The sequence below is a fragment of the Conger conger genome, chromosome 7 (assembly GCF_963514075.1).
Source record: "Conger conger chromosome 7, fConCon1.1, whole genome shotgun sequence".
NCBI classification, from domain to species: domain Eukaryota; kingdom Metazoa; phylum Chordata; class Actinopteri; order Anguilliformes; family Congridae; genus Conger; species Conger conger.
Genome location: NC_083766.1, coordinates 38,354,586 through 38,375,250, shown reverse-complemented (window position 1 = coordinate 38,375,250; position 20,665 = coordinate 38,354,586). Strand labels below are relative to the sequence as shown.

At 44.4% G+C, this 20,665-nt stretch overlaps 1 protein-coding gene across 1 annotated transcript in view; it reads right to left on the bottom strand.

The window, feature by feature from the left end:
* Window positions 1–20,665, bottom strand: part of nf1b (neurofibromin 1b) — a 118,072-nt gene that overhangs the window by 7,353 nt on the left and 90,054 nt on the right. Inside the window, exons 38-55 of the mRNA XM_061247852.1 lie at window positions 20,023–20,216; window positions 19,160–19,300; window positions 17,910–18,189; window positions 16,632–16,846; window positions 14,189–14,250; window positions 13,104–13,245; window positions 10,741–10,842; window positions 9,817–9,957; window positions 7,138–7,264; window positions 6,790–6,921; window positions 6,193–6,328; window positions 5,057–5,211; window positions 4,763–4,885; window positions 4,539–4,666; window positions 4,227–4,327; window positions 3,397–3,539; window positions 2,833–2,879; window positions 2,170–2,386 (exon numbers count right to left, since the gene is read on the bottom strand). Coding sequence (XP_061103836.1) covers window positions 2,170–2,386; window positions 2,833–2,879; window positions 3,397–3,539; window positions 4,227–4,327; window positions 4,539–4,666; window positions 4,763–4,885; window positions 5,057–5,211; window positions 6,193–6,328; window positions 6,790–6,921; window positions 7,138–7,264; window positions 9,817–9,957; window positions 10,741–10,842; window positions 13,104–13,245; window positions 14,189–14,250; window positions 16,632–16,846; window positions 17,910–18,189; window positions 19,160–19,300; window positions 20,023–20,216 — 2,586 coding nt within the window. The remainder of the gene's footprint in view (window positions 1–2,169; window positions 2,387–2,832; window positions 2,880–3,396; window positions 3,540–4,226; window positions 4,328–4,538; window positions 4,667–4,762; window positions 4,886–5,056; window positions 5,212–6,192; window positions 6,329–6,789; window positions 6,922–7,137; window positions 7,265–9,816; window positions 9,958–10,740; window positions 10,843–13,103; window positions 13,246–14,188; window positions 14,251–16,631; window positions 16,847–17,909; window positions 18,190–19,159; window positions 19,301–20,022; window positions 20,217–20,665) is intronic.

The following is a 20,665-nucleotide window of genomic DNA, read 5'->3' as shown; positions in this document are numbered from 1 at the left end:
AAACTCAAATAATATAGAGCAGATGTACATAAACAATAAAATCAATACAAAAACAAGCATTGGCGGAAAACGGCCAAGAACCATTGACTCGCTATATTGTCCAACTTGCACAGAACACTTCATAAATTAGCAATCTGTATTGTAAAATTCAGTGGCTTAATTTCCTGTTTTACTTATTTGGTGATATAAATAAAATAATGCTTTGCAATTCCACGGTAACCAACATTACAACTGCAGGATATTTGAGTGGTAACATTACATAAGAGACTGATATATGCTTTTAACTGATATAACCCTCAGGAGGATCCAAATATCCAGCAGTTGTAAGGAATCAGTTACATGGAATTGCCCTGCTAGCTAAAGCAAAACCACAAAAAAAACACAGTCCAACAGCCATACATTAATATTATTATTATTATCATTGCATAGCATTGCTTACAAACTATAGGCTTGGACAGTAATGCCCCATGAAGCTCTAGAGTTTTTATGTGTACGAGGTACTTTCTGGGACACCACTTCCGAGGACCTCAAATAGAATAAAGCTTGTGATCTTCTATAAACTACGCCCCATCCAGCCAACAGCAGTGAAGGCATGCAGGCAACAAAGGAAAAGAACAACAGACATAAAGAAAGACAAGATAAGGAAGACAAGTCAGACAGAATGCTTAGAGATTAAAATAAATTATAATGAAGGAAGCATGAAAAAAACTTGGTAAAAGTAAAACCAGCCTACTGCTGGTGAGTGGCAGTAATTTTTCTTTATGGACGGTTCAAATTGGACTGATGTAGCAATTATGACTTAGTAGGGAGCAGATAAGTGTATTTAAAGCTCTCATGTTGCACACAAAACATTTTTGCTCAAAACGAGAGCAATCGCTGTTCGTTCCAGGCCAATTAAGATGTTCTGACAAGAATTAGTTTTGCTCCTGCAAGATGTATTTATTTTTCATAGAGTAAGTTATGAAGAACGTTCAGTTTAACACAAACATCTTACCAAGTATGTAGAGGAACACCGCAACGAAAAGACGGTGCACAACGCAAAACATTTTTAGCTGTGGCCCTCATTTCATTGTGAACGAATGGAGGTACATTTGAGCAACCACAATGAAAAGAACAACCCGTCTAAAAGAAACTGATCTCCAAAACAATGAGGCCCAATGCAAAAACACCTGGATCCAAGTTTCTGCAAGATGAGCAGTGTGCACAAAACTACAGGAGCAAAATGACAGCACGGTTGCACACTTTGCTCAGGAATAATCAAAGGCTGGACAGGCCTTTCACCTCCTCCTGCAAATGGCAACACGGCCATTTTGTGTGTCTGGACACATTGGGAGTGTAAACACTAGAATTAGATAGCTAAATTATGTGTAAACCCAGAGTAAAATGTTATGTCCAGGTGTTTATTTCGTGAGGACAGGTGTAGTTAGGTAGAAAAGCATTAATGAATATGCATTTAGCCTGTATGTTATACAAGATATAATAAGTTAGCAATTTTAGCTGAAAAAGTGCTACTTTCAGTAAAAGCAGTGGGAAGAAACAGTGGTGATACAGAGTGCTGTCACATTAGAATTTTTTTTCATTATAAAAAAAAATTATAATTTTTTAAATAAAATACTATAATGTACCCTCACTGAGCACTTACTATACTTTACACTTATTCCTCTGTAGCCTATGCACTTTACAGGTTAGATGCACTGTGTGTTCAGAAATGCTCTTCTGCATACCTCTGTTGTAATGCAGTTATTTGCGTTACGGTCATCTTCTTGTCAGCTTCAAGTGTGTGTGAGAGAGGGTCATGTAAGCGCAGGTTGGGGTGTGTGTGTGCAGGTGTGTGTGCGCGTGTGTGTGTGTGTGTGTGCGTGTGAGAGAGAGAGGGTCGTGTAAGCACAGGTTGGTATGTGTGTGTGAGAGGGTTGTGTATGCGCAGGTTGGGGTGTGTGTGTGCAGGTGTATGTGTGTGTGAGAGAGGGTTGTGTAAGCGCAGGTTGGGGTGTGTGTGTGCAGGGGTGTGTGTGTGTGTGTGTGTGTGTGTGTGTGTGTGTGTGTGAGAGAGGGTTGTGTAAGCGCAGGTTGGTGTGTGTGTGCAGGTGTATGTGTGTGCGTGTGCGTGTGTGTGCGTGTGCGTCGAGTAAGCGCAGGTTGGGGTGTGTAAGCGCAGGCGGGGCTGACCTGGGGAGTGCTGAGAGGTGGCGAGTGAGGTCATGGAGTTGGAGAGGTTGAGGTTGGCGGTAATGCTGAGCTGGCTCTGGACGGGTGGGGGGTACGGCGACGTGGGCGTCCGCAGCGACTCTTCGCTCGTCTCCTCGTCGATCCCCGGCAGGTAGATGTCGATCAAAGCGTCCAAGAATTTCACAATCAGCTCTGCGTAGTCCGGGATCTGAGTTTGCTGTGAGCCAAAGGAGAGAGCAGCACTTTTAGGAGAGGCTAACACGCACTCCTTCACACAGGGACTCGGATAAAAACATCTCCTAAATAAACCCCACCAACAGTCAAATTCTTTTGAGTTACAAATAAAAGACCATTGAGTAAATGTTGTGCGTAACGTAAATTGTGCGTTATTAAATGCACAATATCTGCCATAGAAGATAAATGTGTCCCAGTACACCTGGGTTACCACCGTGACTTCAACCAAACGAACGCATGCGGGGGGGGGATCGATGACTTATTAATTATGACTCAGATCCATGCAACTGAACAGAAAAACCAGACCGGGGCCCCCGGGTGGAGGAGGGGAGGGTCAATAACTAAATCCCATTAACTGAAGAGACTCCTTCATAGGGCAGCCTTTCCCTTTGGGCATGAAAGAATAATGAATAAACACAAGAGACGTACCTTTGAGAAGGGCCCGGCGAATCTCCATAACCCGTTGAACCCGAAGCCTGAGGGGGGAGGGGAGAGACAATGATGTATGAGCTGGAGTTTGCTAGCACTAATCAGTCTGTCCCACATACTCCTTAAGGGTTAGCACGACAAATGCAAGAGCCATTCTTTTTGTGATAACTGACTTAAAAAAAAATGTATTTATCTTTTTTACCTTAACCATTTTTAGTCCCAAGACCAATATGAAGTAGCTCCACACAAAAAGGTTTTGGCTTTGGTTGAGAAAATTTAGTCGGGTTTGAACAGGGGTTCAAAACAATAGCAGCCATTTTGATTGGTTGAAACGATATAAGGTTGAGAGTGCTATATGAGTTTATGGTAGCTACACTTGCGACTGAAAAGGTTAAATAACATTGTTTGTGTTCATTTTTTCTTTAACCAACTGCCAGAGCTGACTTTTGTTGGATGCGTGTAGAACATGCACGAGTGTGCTAGTTTTATAACCATGTGTGCGCCGTGACATCACGTGTTTGAATGTGCGGTTGAATGGAGGAAGGAAGACGGCCGGGCCCGTACTCTGCAGGTACGAAGGCTGGTACTGCGGAGGGGTCTCCTCGTGGTACACCACGTTCTGCACGATGCCGTGGATGGGGTTCAGGAGATTGGGGTCTTGGCACAGTGATAGAAGGGTATTTATCTTCGAGTCCAGTAAGTTATGGCTGGAAAAGAAAACCACACAAATTCAAATTCAAATAATGTTTACTGCGAACTGCGGAGATTGAAGCAGAAAATTCATGTCAGACTGAGCTCAAACAGCATGTGAACTAGGTGCAGTTGAAGAGGAGTCAGTTTGAACTAAGGAGTTTGATGGACACGCAGGTGTCACATGAAAGCAGCAAAAGCACCAACACCAAATTTAACAATGATATTTCTGCTGCGGGTGGAAATGTGCTCTGATACACTTGAGAGAACACCAGAGGAAAGTACAACAGAAACAAACAGGAAGCAGCAGCAAGCGACACACAAATTCTGTAACAGTATACAGGGCATTTCTCTAGAAGAATCTCTCCAAGGGAACCAAAGAAATAGTAAAAAAAAAAAAAAAGGTTGAGGACAAACCACCCAACTCGCAACCCTCCAAACACACTCAACGGGAACAAATGAGCTTTTATTTCACCACAAAAGAAGATTCCACTGATAAAGATCCACAGATACAGAAGGCATTTTGGCAGGGAGTCTATTGTTACTGCCTATTGTCCTGGCTTAAGCTTAGGCTTTCAATATTAAGACTCACCGATCCTCTGTTACTGTAATTCACTCTTGAGACATGAGATAAAATACATGTTGCTCATAAAAGCTGTGTTTTGTAGGTGAAACAGAAAGGGGAAATCTATGAAGAGACTTACACAACTGGAAAGACCTTTGGGAAGACAACGCTAGCTTCAGCTAAAAACTCATAGAGGATCCTCTGGTCAAATTCATCCGTCGTGTTCTTCACCAACGTGGCCTGGAGAACAGCACACCATATGCAGACTGAGATTAAAATATATATTCTAAAAACTAACATAAAACATCATTTTAATTCATGGTAATTGATGGGTAAAGCTAAATGCATTTGTGTCTCTGTGTGTGAGAGAGAGAGAAAGAGAGAGTGAGAGAGAGTTATAGAGTGAGAGAGAGTGAGAGAAAGAGAGAGAAAGAGAGAAAAAACAGCTCACCAAGACAGTCAGGAGCAGGGCCTGGATCTTAGGGTCAGTGAGAACCTCCTCATCCAGCAGCACGTTGGACTCCGACACAGACACCTTACGGAGGTGGTGGTGCTGTGAATTTGCTATTCTTTGGGTCTCTGCAGTGGACGGAGGGTTACAAATGGGACATTAACATTAGCCTGTTCATCACTTCAGCTCAATTTCACCATTGGAAAACTCCACAAGGCGCTCACCTATTTCGTAATCGTTCTCGGCCACTCTCCGCATCTTGGGGGGCGTGGTGATGCCGGATTCCATCTCTGGTCTCTTTGGTGCTTTCGTGTCTGAAATCAAGTGGTCGAAACTCTTCCTCGTGCCTAGGAGAGCGATAGAGAGAGGTGGGTAAAAACATTGCATCAGTGGGACCGAAGGAAACGGCCCTGTGGAAATAACCGGGACCTTCATTAGACACCTTCACACCATACAAATCCACATCGGAATCTGTGAAGTGAAAGTACAGACACTGGAGCCAAAATGGCTGACCTTACCAAGCAGCTTCTTTGTGTTGGCTTGGGAGGGCTGCCCCATGTCCAGACTCATGGACTTGCGCGTACGGGGGCTTATCTGCCCCACTATGGGGTAGCTGGCCACCAGGTAACGCTCCACTTTGGGGGACGCCCAGGGCTGGCTCTCGCGCAGAGTCCTGAGGGCCAAGGGGAGAAGGAGCACCCGGGGTGAGGCACACAATTGCAGAAGTGAAAAGCATTTACTCCACTGTCTAAATGAGAACTGGGGACCCAACCCAACCGAAACACAGGTGGCCATTTTTGGTACTCCTTTCGCTTTTCTCTATGCATTTCTCTGCTTCACGGTCGCCACGGTCGTTTTTTTTTCTTGAGCATTGGCTGACTTCTTTCACTGAATCGCATTATCCTAAAGTTCAGGGGTTTCTATTGTTCTTACTTATTAAATGAAATAAATAATTGTTAGCTTACTTCAATAAAGTAAAAGTAACCCACATGTAACCCAGTAATAAAAGAAACCCATGAAATCTCATGCCAGATTGGAATTTGAGGGTGTGCTGCCATCATATTATCTGAATTATGGATCACAGGTTTACTAGCCTATGTGAAAGTAAATAGTATCGGTTAACTTTCACAAACATCCCACCGTGTGCGGCTCGTTGAGCTCAGAAAATTGCAGAGGAAATGGTTGTCTTGTTCACAAATACAATGAAACCAACCTTGGCGTCACGTTTGTATGGCGGTCACCTAAACCGTTTTCATTACTCCCCTGAGTGCCTGCGTTAGACAGGTTTCACTGTACTGAACATGTCTGATAAGTATTAATCTAAGGCTCAGTCAGGCTTCAGCAGCATGATACTATATCAGCCAACAGCAAAATAAATAAATTGTTCAGTACACACATGCATAATTCAAGCAAGAGGCTAACTCATTTTAATGTGGCTCTGTCACAGTCGCTGTAAAGAGTCATAATTCAGCGAGTCCAATGGCCGCATGTACTGTTATGTCGTGCACCAACAGCAGGATGTCACGGCAAAATTACGACCTCTGTGGGTTTGAGTACAGTGGCATCAGAGATTCAGCCAAAAGCATCACCTCTGGGTCTGACCATCAACATGCCCAAAGGAGGGGGGGGGGGGGTATACCAGATGCACACTGACCTGCAGCTGGGGTCGTTGGGATGCACAGAGTACGTGTCCATGGGAACATTCTCCATGGCGACCTCGGAGAGCAGCAGCGATTTCCTGTGCTTCAGGCTGCAGCGGCTGCGCACCTCCTCCGAGACGGTGAGCAGAGCTGTGCAGACGCGAGACTCCATGACATCACAGCCCACACCCACACAAGTGACATCACGACACTGAGGGCCTATTAAACGAGCATACTAACCCATTACAGCACAGCTGCCGAGGTGGGCAGATTCTTCTGGGCTTTGTTTTTATATTTAAAAAGTTAAACCAACTTGTTCTGTGTAATATGTGTTATCAACCAGTTTAATTGATCAGTTAATTTGTGAGTAACAACAAAAACCACCAGAGCCCCCAGCCACAGGGTCTACAGTACATCTGACGACGTTTTGGGCTAGAACATGAATTAGCAGTGTAACATAACATGCTACCCACGCTAAGACGAGGTACACTCTACCATGTTATAAAATTGTTCAAAGTAACATAACCTAGGCCAACAGTATTATGGTACCTTTCTGCTCTTGGTGAAATTATGAGAAAGGCAGTGCGCTCAGAGGACGTGGTCTAACTCACCTGCCAGGTAGGCCACGCTCTGGGTGTTCACCTCAAACTTGTCGCAGTTTAAGTGTTTCCCCACCAGGGCGAGCAACGTGTGTAGGATTCGCACCGTCCGCGCCACTGTGGTGGGGGAGGGGTGCCGGTACCCTGCAAGGTCAAAGGTTACCAGCATGAGACGCTCAATGCACGTTAAGGTGGCAGCAGCCTGTGAAGGTGTTTGGCGACGTGACCTCATCAGAAAGCAGAGGTAAAGACTACAGGAAATACTGCCTCTGTATTGCAATAGAGCGCTGCTCTGAGATGACATCACACACTGACAGAAGCATCGAAGCAGCTTAGCGATTGGCCGGCCGCGACGAGTACCTTTCAGCAGGTGGCCCACTAGTGCAAAGTTGAAGTTGGAGTTGAAGTTGAGGCCCACGAAGTGATCCATCTGCTTGCAGTGCCACTCCAGCGGTTTTCGGATCTCCATGAACACTTCCTCTGGGCTCTGGAAGGAAAAGTGGGAATCCCGTGAGCACGGCGCCAAACCGGCATGCGTAACCATTGAGACAGGGGAACCCGGGGCGATAAGCGGCAGAATTGCTCTCTGACCGTTTTCACTGCTTTAAGAGGCAATGGCACAACGGCCTCAATGATACAGATACAGATTCAATAGAGACGCTTGACTTTATTCTGCCATTGACTGGTAGTTGTAACACTGTAAAACCAGTGGCTGCCCTTCCTGTTCAAACTTCCTCCGCAATAGTGAGAGCTATTTGTGCCAGGAAATGATATTTAAAGTCCTCAATAACACTTACAGCACAAGTTAAGTAAACATGCAAGAGGCATTTAGTGGAAAGTGTTAGAGAAAAAACTAACAGAGTAAATGCCAGGGGCTGTGTCTGTACATCACAGCACTATTCATACAGCATTAGCACTCTCCCGGGAAAGAAACACAAGCTCACCTCGTACATTGTACGAGATTACATTAATCGTCAAGGTCTTTGTTCAAATAGGCCTAACACGGATATGTGCGAGTCTTTCTCCATAGGCAAACAGCCTGAAAGGCCCAGGTGCTGTTTCTGAGCTTTGAGATTCGTCTTCCATAATGATTCAAGTTTTAAAAAGTACATTTTGGACTAAGCGTGCATATTTTAAGAGTCAAAAAGCTCTTTTCCCAAGCTGTTCGTAAAACGATTTCTCGCGACGACACATGTTTTTGCATAATTATCGGATGACGTTATCAACCTCTGAGCCCACAAATCTGCCTCTTTGAGACCGAGCCAAAAGCCCTGACACCTTTTGAGAACCCTGTTGATCTTCTAAATGAGTTAGTTGCCAGTTTTTTTATTAATTATTTTGCTCCGCAATCCCTCTCCCTTTCCTTCACTATTCTCTCCATTTAAGCTACGCTTTGACCACTGTCCATGTTAACAGAGAGCTGAGGGGGAAGGGGAGGGGTTAGGGACTTTACCAAAAAACCTACATCACTTGTGACCATTTTGTGGGTTCAGTGAACCAAAGAACCAAGAAGGCTTGCCTTCAGAAAGCCAGCGTTTATTAATCTTTGATTACTTATTCTCATGAACTTATTTAATGCATCAGTCAAGCATTTTGGACAGGGCAGCAGTTAAATGTGCCACTTTCTGTGGTTCAGTGGGTGGGGGCTGTAAATGCATCCAAGCTTGTGTTAGTGGGTTTGCTTGTATATTTGTGCATATGCGAAAAGATTGTCTCTGTATATATATATAGTACTGTACCCTTAATACATTGTGGTCAGTGGGCACAACCTTTTAGTTAAGCCTGATTGTCAGCGTGCGAGAGAGTGCAATAAGATAAAGGGTGCTCAATGTTCAGTCAGTGATCACTTTATTAGGTACACCCGTAAGCCAGCCTGCTAATGTAAATATCTAATCAGCCAATAATGTGGCAGCAGCTCAATGCATAAAAGCATGCAGACATGGTCAGTTGTTGTCCAGATCAACCCTGGTATAGCGCAACAGTCTCTACAGTTTACAGAGAATTGTGCGAGAAACAAAAAGCATCCAGTCTGTGGGTGTAAAGGCCTTGTTATCCGCTCAAGCTGACAGGAAGGCGACAGTAACTCAAATAACCACAAGTTATAACAGTAATATGCAGAAGAGCATTTCTGAACACACAGCATTTTAAACCTTGAAGTGGTTAGACCTTGAAGACCAAAATAATTTGCGTCATGAACTGAAATGCTGTCCCGTGAAAAACTGTAATACCATCTTGTGCATCGAACTGAATCAAACTAAATGTCCGTGTAGAGACACCGGGGAGGACTACAGGCAATGCAAAAGAAAAACAAACCACATAACATTTTAGGGAAATGGCTTGTTAATTTGTGGGGAGAAACAAAGTTTAATCAGTTTTTAATTTGTTTATTTATTGTTTTATATGCTCCTGTCCATGTTCACTGTAAATTCCTTGTACTGGAACTGGGCACCTATAAATAAATCACGTGGTCTTGCTGACGTTTTTCATCCTCTATCCACCGACATCAAGTCAACAATAAGTCTCATGAATACCCAATAAAGAGGTCACAGAGTGTATGTGTGCATTTTATATGTGTGTGTGTGTGCAGATGTCTGAGTGTGTGTTTCTGCATGTTTGTTTGCCTGTATGCGTGAATTTCAGTGCGTGCATATGTGCATGTATGCTTTTGTGGATGTTTACATTTGTTGTATGTGTGTGAGCGCATGTTTGCATGTGTGTGTGTGTGTGTGTGCACGTTTGTGTGTGCGTGCGTGTGTGTATGTGTGTGTGAGTGTATATGTGTGTGTGTGTGCACGTTTATGTGTGTGTGTGTGTGTGTGTGTGCGCACGTTTATGTGTGTGTGTGTGTGTGTGTGTGCACGTTTGTGTGTGCGTGTGTGTATGTGTGTGTTTGTGGGTGTGTGTGTGTGTGTGCGCACGTTTGTGTGTGCGTGCGTGTATGTGTGTGTGTGTGTGTTTGTGTGTGTGTGTGTGTGTGCACGTTTGTGTGTGCGTGTGTGTGTGTGTGTGTGCACATTTGTGTGTGTGCGTGTGCATTACCTTGTCGTTAAAGGCACGCAGGCTGTCCAGAGTGTGCAGGTTCTGCTCCAGCAGCGCCGTCCCGGCTGAGTACAGGTTCACCTCGTCCAGCTGCAGCACCGCCACCGCCACCCAGAACAGGGCCTTGTGCATGGGCGAGTCCTGCAAGGCCAAGAGCGTCACACACAGCCTCTACAACGCCCAATCCTGAGGCGACTGTCCCTCTATAACACTCACTCCTGAAGGCGACTGACCCTCTATAACACTCACTCCTGAGGGCGACTGACCCTCTATAACACTCATTCCTGAGGGCGACTGTCCCTCTATAACACTCACTCCTGAGGGCGACTGACCCTCTATAACACTCATTCCTGAGGGCGACTGACCCTCTATAACACTCACTCCTGAGGGCGACTGACCCTCCATAACACTCACTCCTGAGGGCGACTGACCCTCTATAACACTCATTCCTGAGGGCGACTGACCCTCTATAACACTCACTCCTGAGGGCGACTGACCCTCCATAACACTCACCCAGGACCCAGTCCTGAGGGCTACTGACATCTTACCCACACACCCACAACACCTGGCTCACTGACATCACTTCCTCATTCTTCAGATTTCAGTACAGTTCATATTGGACAATACTGCACGTGACTACCCTCTATCTGATCCTCATTTCAAACCTTCAAACAAAATGCATTTCATACACAGAAAAATATAGACAGATAGACGGACAGACAGACAAGCACACACGCGCACACACGCACACACACACACACACACACACACACACACACACACACACCGCGCATACATACACAGACACACACACACACACACACACACACACACAGCAATGAGACTTAGAGGAGAGAAACTCGACAGCCAGGTGAGTATTCCCAGGAGCTAGCTGTGACCCACAGTGGGGGCTTGTCCTCGTACCTTGTTGAGAAGCGGCTGCAGTTTAGTCAGGGCAATGACAGTGGCCTCTATTAGCACCTGGCTGTTGTAATTATCTGGGCCCTTTAAGCAGCTCTCTAGACCCTGTTGGCAGAGCACAAGAGTTGGTTAATGACTGGAGTGGAGGTGGGTGAAGCTGTAAGCAGGGGGTCAAAGGGAAGAGTACTCCACACGGTTTCACAGTGCTGCAGAGAAGGGGAGCTGGGGCGTATTCTAGAAACTTCCGAACTCTGAAATCTTATCTGCAATGTTAACATGGTCATTTCAGTTCGGACCTGATTTAAGAAAATTGCCATTTAAGAACAAAAGTTCCTATGCTTATAAGTGTATAAGAAGGAAACGTGTATAATAGAAGCATCCTAACTTGGTAAAATCCCAAGTGTCCTAACTTTAAGATAACACTGTTGGTGTCCTAACTTGTTAGTCTTTGGAACAAGCTTGTGGTTAAATAAAACAGTCACTAATCCTAGGAAGCTGACTACCATAATGGCTGCTCTTTTATGAGACTAATTTAAAAATGGTGCCCGAACCTAATGACACCTTCTTTAAAATAAAAAGCAAATAAAAGTTTTTACATTTTAGTCATTTAGCAGACAGCTTCAATCCAAAGCAACACACAAATGTGCAAGTTCCTCAACTTCATTTTGTTCAACTCTGGTTAAACACTCTTGAAACATAACACCTTCTTATGCAATGTGTTATACCAAATGTGACATAACCAATGATGTCGAAGAGAAATGAATGATGCAAATGCATTTTAAATACTATAGCCTACTCTTGGCTCACAAGATGTCATGGACTTCAGCCAGTCTCAGCCTTCCACTCGTCAGGGTGCGGAGGTGATGTTTCTGACTGAATCTTCTTACAACACACCTAAATCTTACTTTCCACCCAAAAACCAAAGTTGTAATTAATGCTGAACTTCCCTTCATTCATCCAGCAGTGACATCCTTTTCAATGCCATTGTCATAATGCTGAGGTATTGCTTTATAAGTCAGCTATAGATGCTTAATGTAGAATTCTTCTGCATGTCCTTTAAAGTTAAGCCTTTTCAGCATTCCTGAAGCTATGGTCTTGCTTTATAATCTATACATAGATGTTTAATATAGTATTCTTCTGCACATACTTTCATTTCGCTGCACTCAATGATCTAGTCAGACACAGTAGCCTAGTATTGTTTTCAACGGAGCAGACTTTTAATCTGAAAGAATAAAATGCACAGCGAGGTTAGCTAGCGAGTGGTTTTTGCGCCCTCCGGTCTCTCTCAAAATAAAGATACCACAGAATCAAGTTTGTTTGAAAGTGTTTTAATGATACTGGTTACTGACCAATGTGTTATCCAACTGCTGCTACTCTCCTTTACTTTATATTTCATATCTCATTCACCTTCACAAATAAACTCAAATCTTTAGTTGAAACACATTGGTCAGTAACCAGTATCATTAAAAGGCCTCAGCAGTCGTGTCATCCTTTCCTTCAGAAATATCTATGGTTCATTAACATTTTCTAGATGTCCACTTCCATGTGAGACGAGCCCCGAAATTGGCAGAGGCATCTGGATCTTCAAGAAAATGCAAAATCAACAGCACACCAGCAAGCAACACAGCAGATGTCAGCCGGAAAATACGGCCCCATGCGTTATGCCAGATTTAGCCTAGCATCCTAAATAAGTGTTTTATTTCACCCTTTGTAACAATTGAGCTTTAGTCAGGTGACATTCTTGGTTGTGTCACATTTGGTATAGCGCATTGCATAAGAATGTGTTAGGTCTCCCTTTATGAAGTATGACATTTGCTTATGTATGGTTAATGAAGCCATTATGCTAGGTTTATGAATGTTTTACATTTGCTTCATGAAGCATTTATAAGCAACTCTTCCTTTAAAATGTGACCAACACACTGCACAGCACTGACACCACCTCTGAAACCCAATTGGATAATAGAACACGAGTGAGAAATATGCATGCTCTGTCCTATAACACGGCAGAAACATATGACATCAGACAAGTTCTGCATTACCCTGGAGGAGTACTTTCACAATCGAAAATACAAATGGACAAAATTACAGGGTTTGGCATCTGGTTAGAAATATGATTGTGGAGAACAGGCCACGCTACACTGTGCTACATGTGTGCTGTATCTTTTGTGCATGCACTGTGGGAGTGGTTAGGTAGAGGAGGGGGAGGGGTTAGGTAGAGAGTGGGAGTGTCAGGGAAGGAGATGGGATGGGGCTGGGAGGAGGGAGATAAGTTTGGGAGGGAGTGGCGGTAGAGGGGGATGGGGAGGAGAGGAGGGGACAGGGCGGGAGCGATAGAGTGAGGAGGTGTCGGAACGGCGGAAACACACCCTGTCAATGCTGAGCAGCGGACTTGCCTTACTGAGGATGCGGATGATCTGTTTGATCTGCCCGTGTGAGACGCGCTTGCTGATGCAGCCGAACACCACTAGGGCCCTCGGCTGCAGGGACGGATTGTACTGGAACGCAAACCTGCACGCAAAGAAAAGGGGAGGGGTCTCAGTGCCAGGGTAGGAGCTGGAGCAAAACCACACCTCAAACTTCACCAAGTACTCCAAACACACTCACTTCAGATAGCACACCTTCTACACATACAAAATCAAGGCAACACACCTATGAAAGTAAACATCCACCAAGCCAGACCCATCGACAGTCAGGACACACCTACTGTGTTGACTTCATCGCTGAATTATGACATACTGTGACATACCCCTAATGTGCACCAATGTTCTAACTACAAACCAACTGCTACCCTTGGTTGATGAAGAGTTACACATCACCACATTAATTCTGTTTTACATACAATTTCACTCTTGATAAAAGTGTATTTATGCAGCTGGCTTAATGTGAAACTGACTTATTGGCCATTAAGGGGTCATGCTAAAAATTGAAATGAAAAATTTCAGAAGCAAATCCTCCTCAATATTACTTAAAGGCCCAAAAGCATCACCCTCTCCCTGCGCCTCTGGTGGTCAGCTCTCCATTTTAACATTTAGCAAAGTCATCAGATAATTATGCAAAAACGTATGTCGTGTCACATGGGAAATTATGTTACAAACAGCAAAAAAAACATAGCTGTTAGACCATAAAATATGCATACCAAAATTGGAATTGTTCTACTTGGATCAGTGTGGAGCACATTTCAAAAGCTCCAGAATGATATGGAAAGCTTAAAAACATGAAAAATATGCATGTGGGCCAGTGGTCTTCACAGCTACATTTTATTGAAGAAATGTACCACTTGACCTCCACACGCCTGTTCATGAACTCGACAAAGCACAAAGGATGAGGCTTACAGTCCTGTTTAAAATGGTTAACTGAAAAGTGATAATGTTTTTCCAATTCATACAGCTATTTTCAGAGAACTGGGTCAAAAGAAATAGCTTGTTAATGATGAGCAATTGTGTGTACATACTTTTGCGCAAGCTCCGTCCACTGGTCTAGCCACTTGCATGATGGGATGTCTCTCATGCAGGCCTATTGGAGCAGGAGAGAGATACTTTAACTGTGTACATACGTATGTAGAATATAAAACCAGAACACTTCATAGAGGCTCCAAGTAGTGTACAGAAAAAAAAAAACAGCAGAAGAATGTGACTGCCCTATTAAATTTGTCCATATACATTTTTGTAAGTTTTCATGACACCTGCAAGCTGCACACCAGGCTACTTCCTGGAAAAAACAGATGTGTGATGCATAAATAATTTATGAACGCATGCAATACAGCAGCAACAGGAAATAAAATGTGGAACAAGCTAATGCTAAGAGTTCACTGCCCAGCAGCTCTGGAGGGTAGTAGTGTTATGTGCCTGCAATGGCCGCATGGTTCAGTACAGTGCGCAGTAAGATAGTGGCCAATAATACAGGGCAGGCCAATGTGAGCACTGGTGTGTGTGCTGGAGAGCATCACACATATCAATGTGCTTACTATCAAGGCCATACACAGTGTACTGTTGTACTAAACTGCACAGGGGGCAGCAGGCCTGCTATAATTACATGTACAGTGTAAGATGTGTAAGATTAGTGTTGTGCATACTGCTGGGGCTCTGGGAAAAGTGCAGTAGCACAGCTATGCACATTAGGGACAGTTATGAGTGCACTGCCTGTACACCATAGTAACAGTGCAAAGTGTATTTATGCATACACTCGAGACAGTGCAGTGTGTATTAGTGTGTACACTAGATATAGTGCAGTGTGTATTAGTGTGTACACTAGTTATAGTGCAGTGTGTATCAGTGTGTACACTAGGGACAGTGCACTGTATTAGTGTGTACACTAGATATAGTGCAGTATGTATCAGTGTGTACACTAGATATAGTGCAGTGTGTATTAGTGTGTACACTAGATATAGTGCAGTGTGTATTAGTGTGTACACTAGTTATAGTGCAGTGTGTATTAGTGTGTCCACTAGTTATAGTGCTGTGTGTATTAGTGTGTACACTAGATATAGTGCAGTGTGTATTAGTGTGTACACTAGTTATAGTGCAGTGTGTATCAGTGTGTACACTAGTTATAGTGCAGTGTGTATTAGTGTGTACACTAGATATAGTGCAGTGTGTACACTAGATATAGTGCAGTGTATATCAGTGCGTACACTAGTTATAGTGCAGTGTATATCAGTGCGTACACTAGATATAGTGCAGTGTGTATTAGTGTGTACACTAGTTATAGTGCAGTGTGTATTAGTGTGTACACTAGTTATAGTGCAGTGTGTATTAGTGTGTACACTAGTCATAGTGCAGTGTGTATCAGTGTGTACACTAGATATAGTGCACTGTATTAGTGTGTACACTAGATATAGTGCAGTGTGTATCAGTGTGTACACTAGTTATAGTGCAGTGTATATCAGTGCGTACACTAGTTATAGTGCAGTGTGTACACTAGGGACAGTGCACTGTCTATTAGTGTGTACACTAGATATAGAGCAGTGTGTATTAGTGTGTTCACTGTAGACAGTGCAATGTGTATCACAAAGCACACTAGAAAATTAATAATAATAATAATAATAATGCATTTTATTTGTAGTGCACTTCACATTTGGAGACCAAATCTCAAAGTGCTACAGGGTAAAAACAGGGAATAAAACACCCAATGGCATGTATAAAATGTAAAAACTAAGAAAAAGCTTTGGTAAACAGGTAGGTTTTTAGCCCTCTTTTAAAAGCATCAGTGGTCTGTGGTGCTCTCAGGTAGTCAGGGAGGGCATTCCACAGGCGGGGAGCAGCCGAGCAGAAGGCTCGGTCGCCCATGGTGCAGAGCTTGGTCTTGTGGGGACAGAGGCGGTTGGTGTTGGCAGAGCGAAGGTTTCGAGTGGAGGGTTCTGGGGTGAGGAGTTCTTTGAGATAGGGGGGGGGGGGGGGGCATTTCCATAGATGCACTGATGGGTCAGAAGGGATATTTTGTATTGCAGTGTGTATTACAGCACGGCTCCACTGCAGCCATCAACGTCAGCCATTAATAAATCTGACAGCAGACTGTTGTGTTTTGCTAGCTCACTTCACATTCGATGTCGACAACTATGATGTTTTCACTCATTTTTGAATGATGCTCTGGTTCAGTTAGCTAAACTATATTTGCTCATAAGATTCAAACTGGGGCTAGCTACATTACAGACTGTGATGATGTAGCCGATGAGAATAGCCACCCACTTTATAATTTGTGTGGAGTTAAATAATAAATAAAAAAAAGCTACATTTCTCATTAAAATCAATTTACTATATGGAAATGAATGTACGCAATAGCTACAGTGGAGCTGCTGTCATTAATTACAATGGATTAGTTCCCTAGTGCAGTGTGTATTTTGGTGCACAGAGACACAGTAAACTATGTACTGGTATGTATGGCGGTTATATACTCACCTCCATGATCTCCAGAAGGGCCTCGGTGACGGTCTCCAGAGAGGACAGGGCGAACGTCTCCCTCTCGTAAGACCCCGGGGAGAAGGAGCGGTCCCGGTAGCTGGAGCGGAAGGCGATGACCGCGGCAGACTTGACCTTGCTGATGCCGAAGAGCAGGTAGAATTTGGGCAGGGAGAACTCGGTCAGGCTGAGCCTCAGAACCTGCTTAGTCTCCTCTGCAGGGGAACATCCACAAACATGCGTCAGGGACCCAAGTCCATCGGCCACTACTGTACAAAACATGCAGGCAGCCATTTTCTCATTTTAATCCACTATCTTGCATTTCACCCCAAAGAGAACAGTTTTTTCCCCCATTTGCTGGCACCAAAACACTGATGCTTCCAGCGGAGGAAAAAAAGGATGATTGTTTTTCTTTTTTTGGTGGACAGAAATGCAGATAACGACCTTTTCAACAACCGATTCATCCCGCAAAATGCCTTCAGCATGAAGGAAACAAATTACTGCACCTCTATATAACCAGGTATGTGCACTGAGAATTAAATTCTCATTTTCGGTGATGAAATGGGGAATTAATGTACAATGGGAATGCAAGGTCATTTTGTAGCCAATCAGTAATAAGAATGATAAGGTAGCCGGATTTTAGAGAGCCAGTTTGGTGGGAACTGGACCTACAACCCAGGGTTAACACCCCTATTCTGTTCAAAAGCATCACTGCATCTATAGTGACCTTTAATGTTAATAACGTGTCAGGACATTAGTCTAACATGCAAATGACCCATTATCCATTATCAGCACACTCAGCACACAGGTCACACCATTGCAGTGTTCGACATTTGAAAACACTGCTACGGAATAAAAGTATTCTGTCTTGTTCCAAAGTCTCAGATGAAATCCAAGGAAGATCTTTTCACTTAAGGCTCCCAGACTCTGGAATAGCCTACCCTTGACTACTATAACTGCCTATTAAGTGGCTTGCTTTAAATCTCGCCTAAAGACCCTTTTTTTTCTTTCTTTTTTCGGCTAATATTTAATTCATGAAGTGGTACTCTCTTTTTGACTGACACCTTGTTCTTACCATTCTTCTTATTACTGATCATCTTATTGCTGCCTTTATTATTTTTTCATACATATTTTAACTTTTTGTAACTGCTTTTATTGCAATTTTTACTTTTTCGCGAACCCTTTTATCGTTTTGTGAAGCACTTGCTTGAAAAGTGCTAAAAAGTGCTGGAAAGAAAGTATACGTGTTCCATTGCGGGTGGGAGAGGGGTCTCTCACCACTGAAGTTGAGCTGGGAGCAGGTGCAGAGGGAGTGGATGATGTTGATGACCAGGCCGTGAGTGGAGGCGCGGAGTGACAGGGGCCCCGTGGCCACCAGGAGGGTCACCACGTGGAAGAGGTAGGGCAGGTGGGTGGCCACGTCCAGCGAGTTGTTGAAAGAGAGCATCAGCATGTAGCGCGCCAGGATGGCGATGTCGTCCCACATCAGGTGCTGCTCCAGAGTGGGCGTGGGTGAGAGGCACGTCTTGTCGATGATCTTGCACATCCTAATGATCACCTGGAGGAATGCGACCGGGGTAGAAGCAGTCCTCGTCAAACGTTTGATTCGCTAACCACTGAGCAGATTTTGCATATTTGACATAGCCGTGTGAAGCTAGGCTGGGTTAGGGAGAGGATCGAGGAGATGCTAACTCGTTAGCGAGCCCTTAGCCTTGGATATCTTGGCCTGACTCATCTTGAACATTCCAAAATTTTCACATCACGCCCCTGCTACAGTCACTCCACTGACTACCAATAGCTGCAGAGATCAGATTCAAAGTTCTGACTCTGGCCTATGCTGCAGCCAACAAGACAGCCTCTCCCTACCTACAGGACATAATTCAACCCTATACACCGGCTCGACCACTCTGCTCTGCTGCCACAGGCTGACTTGCTCATCCTGCCAGCCGCGTGAACGGCTCTCGCTTGTCCTGACTGCGGAGCTTCTCCACCCTAGCTCCATAGTGGTGGAATGACCTCCCCATCCCCTAAGAACTGATCGTTGCCAATTTTCGATCTTAGTTTGCAGACTCATCTCTCCACACTGTACCTTGACTCCTTTGCAGGAGTCCCCTCACCAATTATCACTTCTTTTTCGCCTGTCTATTTTCACCCCCCTCTATTTTATACCTTAATCTAGAAGTTTTGCAAATATATTTGTCCCAGTACTGTAGTTCATCAAGTTGTCTTGGTATGGTAGTTACAGACTTGGCCCATCTACCTTGTCTACAGAACATGTTCATGACCTTACAACCAATCCTATATGAAAAGTACCTTATCAGACGTGTTTGGTTGTTTGTTGAATGACCTTGATATGCACCGTTTTGGAAAAATATAATGTAATATCATAGCTGTCTGAGGCCAGGTTGGGTTGGGGAAAAGATAGAGGAGCTGCTTGTCCATTAGCGAGCCATTAGCCTTGGCTATCACTGTCTGAGAACAGGCTGGGTAAGCGGGAGGATAGAGGAGATGCTGGGAGCGGCGCTCACCTTACTGGACACCAGTTTGACGTTCCCCGAGGCCAGTGCCACGGCGGTGTCGGCCATCACCTCGGCCTTGATGGAGCCCAGGCCGCCTGTGGCGCTGGTCTTGATGAAGCTGTCCAGCACCACGTCCAGGAGGTCCGTTATCTAAAGGGAAGGGTGAGGAAAAAAGACATTAATCTCTCAAAAATAGTTTGCATGATGCTGATGGAAAAAAAAAAGAAGAAAAATAACATGTAAGGATTTTTGAACAACCCCATCCAACAAGACGCTAGCATCTATGGCATGGGAGGGGGGGAGGGCGGTTTCCAGGGGTAGATGGCAGAATGCCCTTGTCCTTACACCAAGCCTCATAATTACTCTTCAACTAAATATCTCCTGATTCCTGTAACTGCAGCAGTAAAAATTAATGGCACTTGACCGTTATTAAAAATGACAGAACGACCGTCAGCAAATAGAACATTCTGGCGATTCATTTACAGCATCAGCCATCATCACGGGAACAGAAAACACTTATTTTCAACAAGAACGCCTGCAGCCAAACACTTAATCAAACCCAACAAGCTTATTGATAAAAATCCTGATCCTGAGTATTAGAAGATGAAGATATTTATTGAGCTCAGTGGGGTAATTTGTCCTCTGCATTTGACCCATCCTAGTTACTTAGGAGCAGTGGGCAGCCACCATGCGGTGCCTGGGGAGCAATGTGAGTCAAGGACAGATCTTATTGTGGCTACTTCTGGGCCACAGTCATGTACCTTAGCAACTACACTACAGGCTGCCCCATATATCGTGGAAGAACTGTAGCACAAGGTGAGATGGGTTCCTGTGCCCACATCTGGAGGGCATGTGGGCCCTCACCCACTGACCTGTCCCAGGCTGCCCCAGATCTTAGCCTGGATGGAGGGGTACATCTGCTTCTCATTGATGGTCATGGTGATGAGCTTGTCCAGGATGGCGGTGACGCGCTGGCGCTTGGCGTCGTCGTTGTGCTTGCAGAAGCGCACCAGGTTGAGCAGCCAGGGCGTCATGTACTCCAGGCACAGGTGCTTGAGCTCGATACCTGCAGAGCAGAGTGTGGGAGAGTCAGGGCCGCGTGAAAGCCTCTCCCGTCAGGCCTCAGGGCGGGAACACAGGGAAGAAGTGGTGAACAATGAATCAACATTTTGAATTTGGTCTAATGTTACAAGTTAACTTGCTCACATAAATAACACTGAAAACAGTAGGTTGGCTCGATAGTGATGGCTGTCTGCCTGCATGCCAAAGACTCTCATTACTCCCACAGTCAATAGTATCTAAGGGTGATAAATTATCAGATTGGTTTTCAAAAGGGTGAGATATTGAAGTTCAAATTTTTACATGGGAGAGCTGACCAACACAAACATACACCGACCGATCAGCCAAAGCATTATGACCACCCATAGATGACGCAAATAATGTTGATTATCCCATGAAAACAGCACAAGTCAAGGTCTGGGATATCTTGAATGGTAAGCGAACAGTTGGCTCTCA